Raw genomic sequence first — 15356 nt, 5'->3', positions numbered from 1 at the left:
GCATAGCAATTATCTCGTATGTCTGTAAATTTACCAATTAATTTTAGACAATTCAGCATTTCTTCAAAACCAAATTAAAAAAGCCACATTGATCAAAACATTTCGATTCACCATTTGCTGCAGTTAATCATCCAATCCCTTTTCCGCAATCCGAAACGAATCACAGCGAGGTTTCGCTCCCCACCGTTCGATTGAGGAGCAACACAAATCTCAACAAGCTGCGAGATCCTCGCCCGCACAAGGCACCAAGAAGCCCGACATCCGCCCCGTTGCTCCGATTAATCCGACTCACGTGACCACCGTTACTCGGAATCACACGAGTAAAAAACCATAGATACCAAGGGCATTCCCGTCATTTCTCATCATTCATCCATTCTCATCCCCTCCGAGCCATCCCGCCGTCCGTTTACCGGCGATCCGAACCCACCTCCGCATCGTCCGCTCCTCAGCCCCCCCGGTTCGGCTGACCCGGTTCACACTCGTCAGGTCCGGCTCATTCCTCAATCCAATTCGGAATACGCCGCCACCCAACTCCGCCGTAGTTCCGCTCGCCGTGATCGTCGTCTCCGACCTCAAAAACATCAGATCCGACGGCCGGAGATCGCTCCACCTCTCTCGCGATCCTCCTCCGGAAAACACTACCCGGTGACTATACTGCCCACCGACCCCCTCCACCTCCGGTAGCAAAAGCCCGTCTTTTCTCTGCCTGTCCACTAATACGGCAATGGCGCAGCCGCTCGCCTTCTCTCCCGCCGAAGAATGCCTGCCGGAGATTCTCCGCGAAGGTGGCGCCGCCGTTACCAACGGCGGCAGAGGGGGATCGGGCCGTAGTAGGAGGAGCACGTCCTCGGGGTGAACGCGCGAGCGGCAGAGCGGGCAGGTAGAGTGAGAGTCAAGCCAGGCGTCAACACAGTCTATGTGGAAAGCATGGCGACATTTAGGAAGAAGCCGGAGTAGCGCCTCCGCTTCAAACCGGCTCAAGCAGACCGCGCACTCGATCCCATCCTTCTCCCCCATCAAGGAGGCGAACCGGAAAAGCGGCAAAGACTCCACCACCGCGCGCTCGACCCCTGAAGTCCGATCCTCCGCCGTCCTGCCGAGAGCCGCTACTCCGCCGCCTCCAGTTGCGGCGGGGGGGGGGGGGGGCGCCGTCGCGGCAGCTTGCCGTCGACAGTGCTTGGCGTAGAGAAGGAGAAGAAATGTGAGGGAGAACATGGTGGTGAGAACCACCACTATGACGGCAATGCTCGGGCGGAATGGCACGTCGGCTGGTTTTTGCGGCGGCGGCGGCGGCGGTGGTTGAGCAGATGATGCTTCCGGGGTACCGTGTTCCGCCACTAGTGATCTCTGCCGGTTGAAGTCCATTGCTTGGAAAGGTTATGGATGGGAAAACGAAAGGACGGAAAACAGCGAACACTGTCCCCCCGTTGGCTGTCAGAACAAGATTAAAAGCTGAGGAAGAAGAAGACAACGCTGAAAAGCTTTTTAACCGTTCCTCGCTGCGCGCTAAGCGCTCTCTCCCTATCGCTCGCGCGCGCTCTTTCTGCAACTGATGTTTTTTCAAAATTTTCGCGGTGGGTCTCAGGAAACAGTGCGCCTTCGTAAAGAGTATTGAGGTTTTGCCAGTTGCTGGGTTGAGGAACGGTGAGCTCTACCGGTGTATCGGAGCACCGCCACCTGAGCTGGGTTTCTGGGCACCGAGCTGCAATTAAGATGTAACTGCGAGTTTCCGAAACTAGCCCTGGTTGTTTTTGAAATTAAGGGTATTGTGGGGTGCAGAAGAAGGAATATATGTTTTATTGGAGGGTATTTATGAGGCTTGGTGATTAAGCTATTTACGCATGGATTTAAGTGGTTCAGACCAGGCCCGTGAACTGACTCATTTGGAGGTGGTGTTGCTAAATGCGGGCGGGGGCCCGCTTCCAGCCCTATTCCTGATTTAGTAGGCTTAGCTGTATTCGGTGAAATCGTAAATATTTTAATTTATTAACCATTGGTTGTTGAATCATTTAATTGTGCTTCAATTATAGCAACATTTATTTCTTAAATAAGCTCACGACTTCTACTGCTGTATATGGAAAAAGTGAAATCATGAATATCGATTAGATCCGGCGGTGCTGACAGGACGAGGTATATCAAAGGAGAGCTCATTGATAGAGCAGTCATATGCCCAATTGTCAGATGGGAGGTATCAAAACCAAGACTAATCAAGGCAACCAAACAATTTGATCTCCAGACAGTTCGACCAGAAGCGAAGTACAGAAGGGTCCAAGTCATTACTTACAATGAAACTAAATAAAGGGAGAAGCTAACACCTTGGGTCCTATAGTTCTACGGAAGTATCCACCTGTCTCCCTGAACTTCATCAAGAATTACTTAGACGAGTTTCAACCATCCCTCGGGACCTCTTCATCTAATGGAGGGTATCTATCAGATTATGGTCGTAATTTGTTGTCTGTCCAAAAGCCTAGCTTTGCTCTGTTGACAAGAGCACCTTATCAGAAATTAGTGGTTGATGACTAGACCTGCTTAACTGATCAACATGACTTAGTCGAATGAGTCAATCTTGTCGACCCCCGGCCTATCGGACCTGATCGACCGGCATGCCTCACTAACTAAGCCACTCGACAATATTCACCATGCTTAGCCAACTCGCAGTGCCTACCAAAGGCCCGCCAGTCCAACTAGCATAGTCTTAGATCAGTCAAACTGTGCGCCCACATATATAAAATAATTATAATACCCTAGAGAATTCCCCACTAACGTAAATACATGTAACTTTACACATTGCAACTCTGTATACACAACAACTGTCAGTGCAAATATCAAAGCAATCAAATGATCCAGAAAACGTCCAGACGATGAAAAGATCCTATTATTCCACAACTAACCACATGATCAAAGAATCGACCGACACAAAGTGGTGAGAGACTTGGACGACAGGCCACACCTACGGTCCGGCCGACCGAAGCACATGCAGGAACTCCTAGTAGCGATTAACTGTTGACACGCTTTCGACACGGCGGAAAAATCATTATTTGACCAAACACAAGGCACGGTCACCGCCCAGTAAATAACATCAATGGGTTGAATTCTGACGAGTTGATCAACCAGTTGACGTCATATCAAAATTCAAATTGTAATACATACATGAAATGAAATCCATACAATTTATTAAAGCATTAATCATATTAAGAAAATTTTCCTCCCTTTTATAATTGTACAAAATACACTCCTATAAATAACTTTAATTCCTTGGTCCTCTCAACAATAACTCTTGGTTCACTTTATTACTCTTTCTATTTCTCTCTCATTCACTGGGTCCTAACTCTCGAGATGTGTTCATAAAAGACAATATGTGAACCAACAATCTCCTCTCTGTTAATAAGGGATAATTTTCTAAATATTACAATATTTTTCCAAATTAATGTTATATGTCTCTCTCTTTATGTTTTACACTCTAATTCTTGGGTGTGATTCACGGATAAATTCAGATTCAAGAGTTACCAAATCCTATTTTCTTTTAAGAAATTATTACAAAAAGTGTCATAATGATAAATTTTTTCATGTTACAAAAAAGAAAAAAGAATCTCAATGACAAAAGAATATAGATGAAATATTTTTTTCAGGACTTCTCGCCCAATTTCTGTCATTATCAGCATAAGAAACATTTACATGATCTCAAAGCCTTTGTCTTATTTTCAAAGAAATGAATGTGCAAAGTTATTTTTAGTTGAACATCAATTGGATGGACACTTGAACAAATAGTGCAATTGTGAATTAAAAATGTGTGAGTATGAATCTTATGGACATCTATCTGTCAATCACAAAAATGAGGTGGCGTCCTGGAGCTCTCCAAAGACCCTTCAGAATCGTGCGCCTAACCAATCGAATCTCATATACGAGGAGGATAAAGCTTTAAGAGAAATAAGAAGAGATCAGTTCCTACAGAGTCTACCTAACAAGGCTCGTGTAGATGAATCTAGTGCCTTCCATCCAGGACAGACCAAATGGACAAAACCAATAGTCAATTCCAGAGTAGCTAGCACCAATCCTAGCGTGCCGCCTGGCCTAAGAGCCGTCCGACCTAGTAGCCGCCCGACCTAGTAGTCGCTCAATTAAACTACTGCTTAATCCATTGGCCACCCCGACCTCATAGCCGCCGAGCCTAGTGGTCGCCCGACTCCTCCTAGACGTATATTTGTAGCCCCACGGGCCATATTTATGTATAGACTAAAATAACACCACTGTACCTACGCAATTTATGAGCACATCGTGTAATCGTACAATGACCCATTTCTATAAATAGGGGTCTCATTTCTTGAATAAAGGTTACACAAATGTATTGCTCTCTCTCTCTCTCTCTCTCTCTCTCTCTTCCCTTAGTGCTATATTTCTTAGACGTGTCTCTCGGATGGTTTTGGATTCAACAATAATATATAATTATCTACACAAAAACTTAATATTAATTCAACATAGAAGTTAATAAGAGTGCATAAATGTGTAGCCAAAAAATAGCCCTCGTCGAGACAGAAGAGTCTCCGCCGCCGAAGATGCGCTAGCAGTCATGGATCAGTTGGAACAATCAAGCAATCGTTCGACCGACCACCCAGGGCCATCCACGGACCCCCAACCAGCCGTCAACTTGGGTCAACCACCAAGAGCACTCAGTCGGCTAGCTTAGGCCGGTCTCCACCATTCGACTCGTTATGGCCAACCACGGGAGCATTCGACCGCCCACCTAAGACCGACCATATGGAGCATTCGACCAAACACCTTGGCTGACCTCACTGGTCGCCACTTAGGTCAAACAACTCAACTGGTCTGCCACCATGGCCGACCACTTGATGGACCACCAACTGGCCACGAAGAGCCGACCATATGAAGATATGACCGGCCGCCTTAGCCGACCACATAAGGAATAGTCAGTTGGCCACTCTAGCCGACCGACCACATGAGTATGTTCAACCAGCCACCGTGGAGGCCACCTCCAGCGGGGCAGCCTTCATGGGCCGACCATTCGATGCGAGCGAAGGGTGATTCAATATATGGACCGAAATGCCACCATTGGACTTGTAAATTAGAGATATTCTTGTAACATCACTTCCCCCTCCTCATATTTTTCTATAAATGTCCGTGGATTCTCTCTTACCCCTACGTAGGGATATATCTCTCATTCTCTCCCCACTCGTAACCTTCAAGCTGTGTGTAATAAAAGGGGCTAAAAAGCCTGAGAACACCCCTCTTTGCCCCCACGGGGCAACTCTCTCCTTCTCCTTTTCTCATTATTTTTCTCCTTCATTCGGATTTCCTGCTCTATCTCTTGGGCACGAGCCAAAGGACATATTTAAATTCAACAATAATAAATCTTAACTGATGAAATCATACATTGGGGGCCACGTAAACTCTTAATCCTATACAAGACATTGAAGAAACTTACTCTAAATTTTGCTAGAACTATCTGCTTGTAACGACCACCTTATACTCTCATATTAAAAACTTCACATTAAACTGGCTAGATGGATATGGAAGGTGGTCCTTGTCCAAAGGAAGCACAGTGTTGTAATACTTGCAGGAGGGACGTCGGTCAATGGGAGTAGGAGGGGGATAAATCTTCGAAGTTAGGTTTTGTAACTAGAAGGGGAGAGTTGCGTGCTTTGTTTGAATGCCTGAAGGAAGTAGTTGTGCTCGTGAGGATAGGGGACGGTGTCTGGTAGCTAGGAGGAGGTTAAAGATTATTAATATGAATAAGAAAAGAACATAAAAATGTGATTTTGCCGTAAGAGTTTCAATTGCTCCAAAGTCCTTTGGTTTAAAATAATCTAATGAATATAATTAAAGATCATCTAAAATAATCCAAAGAATCATATGAAACATATCATTTAATTTCTCAACTTACAAGTATTTTGAAAGGCTTTCAAAGTTCAATGGCACACAATATAAATTTATTTTCTTAATTTATAATTCCAATAATTTTTAGTGAAAATGATATACTTATCACACAATTCTTATGTATTTACGTATCTACCACCCAATGCTTGATATTACACTTTTAACACCTTGACATTATAAACTCGCGGCATGATAATAAATATTTCACTTTTTAAATACTGGTGAGGGCGTTATTTTTAATATAATATTAGAAAATTAAGCATGATGCATGTAAATATGAATGTTTTGGGGTTACAAGTGTAAATACATAAGAATTGTGAGGTATGTATGTAAATAGCATTAACTTGCATGATCCCTTCCTCGCTCAACATGCATGATTGGATGGGCCGCAGGCTCCATTTCCCCTTTTAAGACAAAATTGTCAAAAAATGAGAGTGCCTATATTTAAATAAGAAGATACTGACAACATATTTCTTCTATTATAGAAAAGATGTTGACACCATGTATTCATCCAATCGATGGGTACGTACTCATTGTGGTAAGTTAAGGAATTCTCTTTTAATTTTAATAGATATATTTTAATAAAATTAAAAAAAATAATTTATTATTTATAATATTATGAAATGTAGAAGTGCTCAGTTGGGGATAAGACGCAGAACGTACAGTAGAAGCACACACCTTGCCGGAATTCTTGGATTCAATGTTGTACTTGCAGACATAAGTATGCAAGGTTTGCAGATGCATATGATATTTTATTGGAGTTCAGTTGTTTTAATCATAGAGAGTATTTTTAATTTTTTTTAGGGGAATATTCTGAATTTTTCTAGGTGCTTGAACATAGGGTTCTAAATGAGCCGAGCTTGAGCGAGATCAGGCTAGGCTCGTGTTCGGCTCGTTCGAAATAGCTCGTGTTCGAAATCGGCTCGATTTAAATATTCGTGTTCATGTTCGGCTCGTGTTCGACTTGAAATTGGCTCGTTAAACTAAAATTGAGAAAAATAGATGTAAACTTTGGGATTGGAACCTGAATCAAATATATATAAAAGAAGACACTAACCACATTGCCACATAAGGTGTTATGATTTAAATTTAGACATAAATATATATAATATATTATTATATACATAATATATGTAATATATTATTATATAAAAAATTATACAATTTTTTTTGAGCCATTTCGAGCCGAACACGAGCGAACAAACTGTTGTTCGTGTGCGGGAGCCGAACAAGAGCTGTTCACGAACAACGAGCCAAAATCTACGTACTGATTGTTGTACGACTGTCCCGAATTAAGTTTTTTTTTTTTTTTTTTTTTTTTTTTTGATTGTGTCGTTCCAAAAAGTATTATGTGGAATTTAAACCCAACTGTGGAAAATTACACCCTTAATCATTATCTTGTTTGTAAATGCATCTGATTTGAATTCAGTTGGATCTTGGCACAGCTATGAATTGAAGTATATATAGAAAAGTTTGAAGGGAAACTCGTGGTTGATAAATTTTGAAAAGAAAAGAATAATATACATATCTGTGTGTGTGTGAATTATATACTCTCTCGTTACGATTAAATTGTTAATTGAATTATTAATTGTTACAATTAAAATTTTTAATTATACTATAAATAAAATTATAGTTGACCGGGTTGGGGCGTTAGGTCGATCTGAACTTGTCGGTTAACTTGGCGGGGGTAGCTGGTCGGACCAAGGTAAACTGTAGATTGGGTCGGGATTAGACGGTCAAACCAAAGTGAAAAGTCGATTGGGCCGGGGCGACCGCTCGAGGCCAAGTATGATGTAGACCGAGTCGGGGAGGTCGGTCAAGGCAAAGTGTGATGTCGACCGGGCCGGGGTGACAGGTCGAGACAAAATGAAATGTATGAAATGCAACATGATATGATGTGTGTGATCACAAATAATAATGAGTCATACTCATGTTAGCGATCTTATACAGCCACCTTGGGTTTTAGCTCTTAGATTTGCGGCATAACCGTCTCCGGCTTTGGGGAGGGAATGTGAAAAATTTCACCTTCTGATTTCTCGTAGGACATGTCTTTCATCGTTCGTACTGCGAACTAGCTACAAAGTTTTTTTCATCCTACAAACCTCACAAGATCTTGTAGAAAGAGCTAGCTCTAAAGTTTTTTCTATGTTTCAAGATCGAACTATCCCAACCCCTCCAAGGAAGGTTGGAAGCGTCAAAGCCGTGGGAAAATTGGGATTTCAACCTGCTTGGGTGTTGACCTAAGGCTTATCACGAGAAACCACTCGGCTTCACAAGGGATGTGTCCAATGTAATCTTTATAACCTAGGGCTTCCTTTAGGAAAAAAAAAATAATCCTCTTCACAAAGGTCCAAAATTGAAGCAAAAATAGGTGTTTTCGAGCTATACCTTTGCCCGAGATGTGAGGTCGTGATTAGGTAGTTGTAGTAGCTTCACTTGGGTCCTAGGAACCTCCTCCAAGTGTTGTCTTATTCTGAAATGGGGTCTAGGTATGACCTTGATTAAAAGGTGGCTCGACTTTGGTCTTGGACAGAAAAAATGGATTTTGATGGGGAATGAAGTTTTAGGTTATGTTGAAGCGTTTGGAACAGTTTATTTCAAGTTTTGGTGGAGTTAATTTTGGAAGCTGAAAAATGTCCAGGTTTTGTGTGGAACAATTAGGGCTTGTGAGTGGATGTGAAGGGCTAAGGAAGATGGGGATGAGCTTTATATAAGTGCTAGGAAGGCTTGGAGTGATTTTGGCAGAGTCTCCCTAAGTTTTCGCACTTCTTCCCTTTTTTGGTCATGGGGTGGTGGTGTATTTATAGACCCGACCATGGTGGCCAAGTCGGCAAGCTGAGGTGTCCAAAATGTTGCTGAGTTGGTGGTAAGGTGCAGGCAGAGCTTCAATGAGATTGAGCGGAGTATGGTGGGTTAAATTGTGAGTTTTCCCTATGGTGGTGCTCTCGGGTTTGGTATTTTTCGACAGCCAAGGTGGCCGACCAGACCAAGGGTGATCACCATCCTGTTGAGGGAGTTCAAGAGTTGAGAGTGGTGCAGTCAATTGAGTTGTGTCATGTGTTCATGAGTGGATTGAAGTGGAATGAGTGTTAGACCACTTATTGGTTTGACTTGGGTTTGGTCGATGGGAAAGACTTGGTTCATCTCCCCATGGTGGCTGGTGCAATTTTTTGGTCTTTGGGTTTATATCATGAAGTCCTATCCAGAGGCTAGAGTTTGAACATATGCTATGGATGAGGTGAAGCATTTTCTTGGAGGCTTGAAAGTAGGTCCTCCTTTTCCATTTAGGGTTGAACGACATGTGTGGGGCTAAGGAGGCTCACATATGGCTTGGTCATGATATAGAGGCTTACATAGGGCTTAATTATTTTCATGAAGAAGGAAAGTGGAAAAATGGGGCACTTTATGAGGTGGTGTCATGAGGCCAAGTTTGATTTATTAAATTATGAACTTTAGGACTTATGGTTTGATTAAAATAATCATGGGGACAAAATTTGTCACGTGGATTTTGGGTTAAGGAAAATTTGAGATGGATTTTAGGTTATTTTTATTTTATTTTTGGTTCTAAGTGAAACATGGGTGAGGTTAAGTACTTTTGGTCAAGGGTGAAAAGGGTTTCCTCTATTTACCACTTATAGGAGTGTACTTTTGCATGGTTGAAAGAATTTGGATGTCTGTATTTGGAAAAAAAATTTGAGATTTTATGTATATCATATGGTGTTATTCATTGTGTTTTACGAGTTGTATTTCAGAAGTATTAGCAGCAAGACGCAAATGCAGTGTTATTGGGGGTCGTACTGTGGTGTTACTAAGGTTGGATCACGCGGGCAAGGGTAGAATTGGCCTGACGTGGCTGAAGAGTTTGCGTTGGTATAGGCGGGTGTTATTTCGTTGTTATTGCAAGTTATATTGCGGTGCTACATCGGTCCCATGACAGATTGTGTTATTCATGATTGTAATTTGGTCAGACTTCGGTGTTATTAACCCAAAATCGCCGCTTGCGGGTTGGATCGATGTTATTGTGGTTATTAAATTACGGCACGCGGTGTTATTCGACGACTTATTCACGTCGTGGTGTTATTTGACAAGTTTCTGAGCTTATTTTGGTGTTATTGAGGAGTTTGACTGTGGTTTTTGATGGCTGGTGTTATTATGGCTTTGAAGTGGTGTTATTGGGGGTTATTTGGGTAGTATGGTGGGGTTATTGGCTAGGTTTAAGCCCACATCAAACCCAAACCAAACTAAACCCTTTATCTACAATTCAACTCATTGACACATGAAACGAGACAATTGGTGAATTAGATGATTGTCATAAGGGAAATTAAAAAGGTGACAATTTTTTGGGTTTGTGTGGATATTGATGTGAATTGAAATGGATTTTGAATGTTGTGTGGAATTTGTTGTAAATTGCTGTGGCTTTGTCAATTTGTTGTCCATGGAAATTTTATTAAAAGAATGTATTTGAGATTTGGGTTTTTTGGGAGTTTGAGGTGAATTTAAGTGAGTGTGTGTATGACCAACCCACACATGGTTTCCCTAAAGCCAGTTGATTCTATGAGAACTCATTCTTGAATTTTCACATATTGGTGTCAACCACCCAAGTGATGTAGGTATGAGACAACCCATGAGGGATTTCAAAAAGAGTCTGGAAATGTTTTGAATTTTTAGGCTGGGTGGGTTTCATCACTAGCCTTCTAGGATAATCAACAGGAAAGCCTTATGACTAGATCCTTAGTTATAGGAGAAGAATTTAGACCTCACAACAAATGAGGTCAACACCCCTACTGAGTCCTATCACTCTTTTTGCCTTCGTTGGTATCATCTCGACGGCCTAATTGCCAATACGCTGCTTCCCGTTTGGGATACGATGATTTGTCATCTACCATAATGACCTGGATGTGCTTTGTCATATCTGAATTCCTCGATGGGATAGTTTATTTTGCATGTTTGATATGCCGATGAGTTTGATACCCATTTAGGGACCAAGAGAGACTCACTCTTTGTCCCATGGCTTAGCGAGATCTTTGAAAGCATCACAACATTCCCATGCGAAATAACTGTCCTTTGATAGTCCTATGCTAGTCCTCACTACTAATGCAAACAAAATTCCTTTGGATAAAGAATATTATTGGGCAAACCCCGAGATGTAATTAACTAAATGGGATATGTCCCTCTTGGAGAACTTTAAACCCCATAACAATCATACAAACTCGAATCTCTAGTTGTGGGTAGTCCACGTAGGTATTCTTTCATAGTTGTTGTCTAAGGTGCTTCCGTTCAATCTTGTTTGGACAAACAAACTTGACATATCCTTGTAAGGTTTATCACACGTAGGCTATCCACGTTCTTTCTCTTGTTCGTGATCTTTGTCATATGTCCATATTTTTTGTTCATCTCTTCTTCTGATCATTAACATAATTCACAAGAGAGACATATTAAAAAAATGCAAGTATACGACGATAAACAAGCTGACCACTCCTTTAAAATAAAAGGAGAAATATAAATGAAAATAATCACCATTTGGATGGTCATTATGGAATGCTACGAGCTCATAATCTAGTTACAAGAATTACTTAACAAATAATTTAGGAATTACTCAGATAGTGCTCTATTCAATCCCTAGCATAACCATCTCCACCGGAGCAGATCTTTTAGTTTTAGGTTTTTTATTTTTGATATTTTTTAGTTTTTATTTTGGTGATCGTATTTTCATTTTGGGTCTAGGTAATCGTTTCTTGTTATCATTTAATTTTTAATTCAGTCAGCTTTCTATTTTTCTTGTTGTTGTCTAAGCAGACTATTAATTATGGACCAAAATTTATATTTCATTATTTGTTTCTATTATTATTTGCATATAATATTTTTTTAAGAATTTAAAACTAATTCAATTCATTTCATCATGCAATATGTTGTCGGGGTATATCGTCTTTCAGACCAGGAATGTGACAAATATGTACAAATACAAGACTCATCGAACCCTCTCCAACTTGTTAACTGCTATATAACTAACACAAAAAAGGGGGCATTACATACATGCCTCACAATATTAATGTATTTATATATCTAACACAAAACTTTAATTTCAACATTTATAATACTAAAATCTTTTATATCACATGCTATTATTAACTTTAAAAATGAAATACATCTTCTTAAGCATAGTTAAAGTCTAATAAGAGCAAAAAAAAAATTTGGGTGTTAGATGTATGACATTTCAGTAAATTTCCCAACAAATAGAAGGCATTTAATGGGCTTTTGGAGTGCTTCTTGGTTTGCTTCCCATTTTCAGCCCGACCTATTGGAATTTTTCTTTTTTTTAAATGGGAATACTTGTTTTTTGGTCACGAGCTGAGTTATGGCCGAAAACAGATAACTAAGCCAAAAAATTGTAGAAATTATAGTGAAGGTGCTGATTGTTTTGCCTCACGGAACCTCTTAATGTAAAGTTACGTTCGGAGTCCTTTAATATGCGGACACCTTACTTCAAGAAAATGCTTGTGCTATTATGCATTATTCATATGTTATTGTTGTGATATTGATGTGTTATTGTGTTGTTATAACACCAAAAATATTCTAAGAACACAATAACATATGAATATCACTACAAAAATATATGAAACACATGAGGAATATTCTAAAATATATTTTTTTTAATTTTATGTCACATTTAAATATCTTCGTATGAGCAGACTTCAAACATAATTTTACGTTGTATTTCTGATATAATATTTTTTACCATATAAAGTCATGGTTCTCACCTTCTTTCCCTTCATTTTCTCACTCCACTCAACTCCACTCCACTTTCTTTCGTCCGCCTTCTAACTTCACGCATACCACTTCTTCCTCTGCTCTCTATCGAATTCTCCTCACAATCGATCTCCATCAACACAAGGGACAAACAACAGAAGAAATCGAAGGTATTATTTCCTATTTGTTTGTACAGTTGGTTGCTCGTTCTTCCGATTTACTCTATTTTTACGCTTCAAGTTGCCTCCTTGTCCGCGTTTTGCTCCCGATTATGCGACTGTCTGTTGTTTCTACGTGAAAGCACCAATTTTTATCTCGATACCTTGTTACTTTTGCTCAGATATTATTACCGGCAGAAAATATCTTCCTGTTTGATTCTTTCGTCTACAGTTTATGTTGAAGAAAAGGGCATTAGGCCTTTTTATTATTATTTGTGCACACAGTGAGGATAATGAAATGCCACCTGCTCTACATGGTTAACACTACTAATTTATTATGCAGATATGTTTTGTTAAAAAGCGGAATTTGTAGATTAGAAATGTCCATCCAACAACCATTTTATTATTAATTTAATTATTGCCTTTGCCTTCCCTTTAAGCCAGCCAACTACAATGTGGAATTTGCAAGCCATCTTCCCTACTGTATATTAGGTTCAGCTTTTGTCCCCCAGTTTTTTTCTTTCTGAACATGGCTTCAGATCTCCCCATCCTTCTCCCTTACTAGTGTTATAAAATTTGATCAAAGCCTCTGTTTTTAGGTGCTAAATCCTTGCTTCCTGCTCAGCTTATGATGGCAACTAAGTCAACCACCTCTAATAGAGATAGGAAGAACATCCCATCCCCTGCCCAACGGAGCTTGAAGACTTCTCTCACCCGTGGAGATAGCACATGCCCATCTCCACCGGAGGGGAAGAAGCCGTTGACCAATCCTCTCAACCCCAAGGCTTTTCCTTCCCCTCTGTCTCAACCTAAGCGAATTCCTATAGTCTCTACCATTACCTCAGGTTCCACTAGCAAAACACGCGCAGGAAGAAAATTAGCAGACAAGGCGCCTTCAACTCTTACATTGCAGAGATCAATGAAGACAGCCACCCCCACGCCAAAACTGAGAAGCTCCTCTGTGCTTCGTGGTGATAAAGCTGCTCCAACTGGTTCAAGAACTGCAAAGTCCAGCCTTTTTCGTAAAGCTAAGAGCTCCAGACCTACGCTTGTCAGGAAAAAAGAAGCCCCTTTTACAATGGCTGCTCCTTCTGAAGTCCGGACTTCATCAGATCATGATGCTGCAACAGCCTTTGAAAGGCCGGTGCAGGAGCAAATGTGGAACCATCATGAGAAAGTGGTTGGAGCTTTGAATGAGCTGAATGAGGAAGAAATTAAGTTTGTTAGTTCTCTGGTTGACGAAGAGAATCTAACTGACGAATATAAGAGTGGTGAGCCTGAGGATTTGGGAGAAGGTTTGGCGTCCCAGGTGTTTGATGAGGTCTCCAAAGGACCAATCTTGCTTGAAGAGATTCCTGAGCGAGATGGGGTGGTGGTGGTTTCCACTATGGTGGAGAAAAGGGGCGAGGAAAAGAAGCTGGAACATGTAAATGCTGGTGTGAGGCTAGTGGATCCAGAAGCCACGGCTGCCTCGGTTGTGACTGAAATGCCGGTGATGAAGAAAAAGGATGTGCCTATGAGCAATGATGTGATCGAAGAGACCAAAAGCAAGTTGATGGAGACGAGGAAAAACAAGGTACTGGCGCTGGTTGGAGCTTTTGAAACGGTTTTCTCACTGCAGAAACCTGATCGCCAACAGATCCAGAGGGCATTTCAAGTTCAACACGAAAGGCAGATTTAGTAGGATTAACAAGCCGAGTAAAGTTAAGAGTCAGCAGAACCAAGAGGTTCAAGAGGCTCAGAATGCTCAGCAACTAGAGAATGGTGAGGATCAAGAGAAGGAGAAGAAGGAAGCAAATGAAACTCTGAAAGGACAGGGAATTGAGGCTCTGAAATGAGGAGAGGAGGAAGAGGATGAGATGCTGAAAGAAGATGATGTTGATGAGGCTCTCTGATAGCGAAGATACTAGAGATGATGCAGAGGTGAAAGAAGAAGAGGCTGTTGAAGGTATTGCATATAGGGCAGACGGAAGAAGATGAGTGTGACAAAGCTCTGCACATTAGCAGCATGACAGAAGAATGTGTGCTGTGTGAATGATATAATGGAAAAATTAATGTTTGTTTTGCACGCATATTAAATTTCCTTCATCAAGACTGTATATTTGCTGAATCAGCATTTGTTATTCTATATTTAAATTTGTGTGATTGAATTTGAATTTGCTTATTCAAGATTGTATGATCTAAAATTTCCTTCCATGACGACTGTATGATCACTACCAACCCACTACAACTTGTGGATGCTTGTCAATCAAAATCTCACAGCTGCCCTGTACTCTATTATTTCTGCTTCCCTTCTACTCTACATGATCAATCGTTACTCTTACATAGAAATGTCGATCAGCGTTGACCACCATCTGTTTTCTACTAAGTGTTCGGGTATCATTTAAATCAAAAATGAACTTCATCACATGTCAATGAAAGATTAATCCACGAGTTAACATATATTTGAAATCAAAGTCAAGGTGAATACATTATTAATAGCAGGATCACCTATAGACTATGAAGGTATCATTTTTCATATCTTAAACGATCTCTCACCAAGTTATGAAGCTTTCAGAT

General features: G+C 40.9%; 2 protein-coding genes across 2 annotated transcripts; one reads left to right on the top strand and one right to left on the bottom strand.

The window, feature by feature from the left end:
• Positions 1-1831, bottom strand: LOC110023356 (RING-H2 finger protein ATL43). The gene has a single exon (XM_020722735.1). The coding sequence runs from the start codon at positions 1363-1365 to the stop codon at positions 367-369; it is 999 nt and encodes a 332-aa protein (XP_020578394.1). The 5' UTR covers positions 1366-1831; the 3' UTR covers positions 1-366.
• Positions 1832-12615: 10784 nt separating this feature from the next.
• Positions 12616-15059, top strand: LOC110023423. Its single transcript, XM_020722835.1, has 2 exons — positions 12616-12809; positions 13397-15059. Exon 2 carries the CDS (start codon positions 13426-13428, stop codon positions 14476-14478), a length of 1053 nt encoding a protein of 350 aa, XP_020578494.1. The 5' UTR covers positions 12616-12809; positions 13397-13425; the 3' UTR covers positions 14479-15059.
• Positions 15060-15356: the final 297 nt, after the last annotated feature.

This window comes from Phalaenopsis equestris, unplaced genomic scaffold (assembly GCF_001263595.1).
Source record: "Phalaenopsis equestris unplaced genomic scaffold, ASM126359v1 Scaffold000224, whole genome shotgun sequence".
NCBI classification, from domain to species: domain Eukaryota; kingdom Viridiplantae; phylum Streptophyta; class Magnoliopsida; order Asparagales; family Orchidaceae; genus Phalaenopsis; species Phalaenopsis equestris.
The sequence above is the reverse complement of the archived record's forward strand: the minus strand, read 5'-3'. Positions and strand labels throughout refer to the sequence as shown.

Excerpts from the sequence above, each read along its gene's own strand:
- LOC110023356 (XM_020722735.1), bottom strand. The coding sequence starts at position 1,365 with ATGGACTTCAACCGGCAGAGATCACTAGTGGCGGAACACGGTACCCCG.
- LOC110023423 (XM_020722835.1), top strand. The coding sequence starts at position 13,426 with ATGATGGCAACTAAGTCAACCACCTCTAATAGAGATAGGAAGAACATC.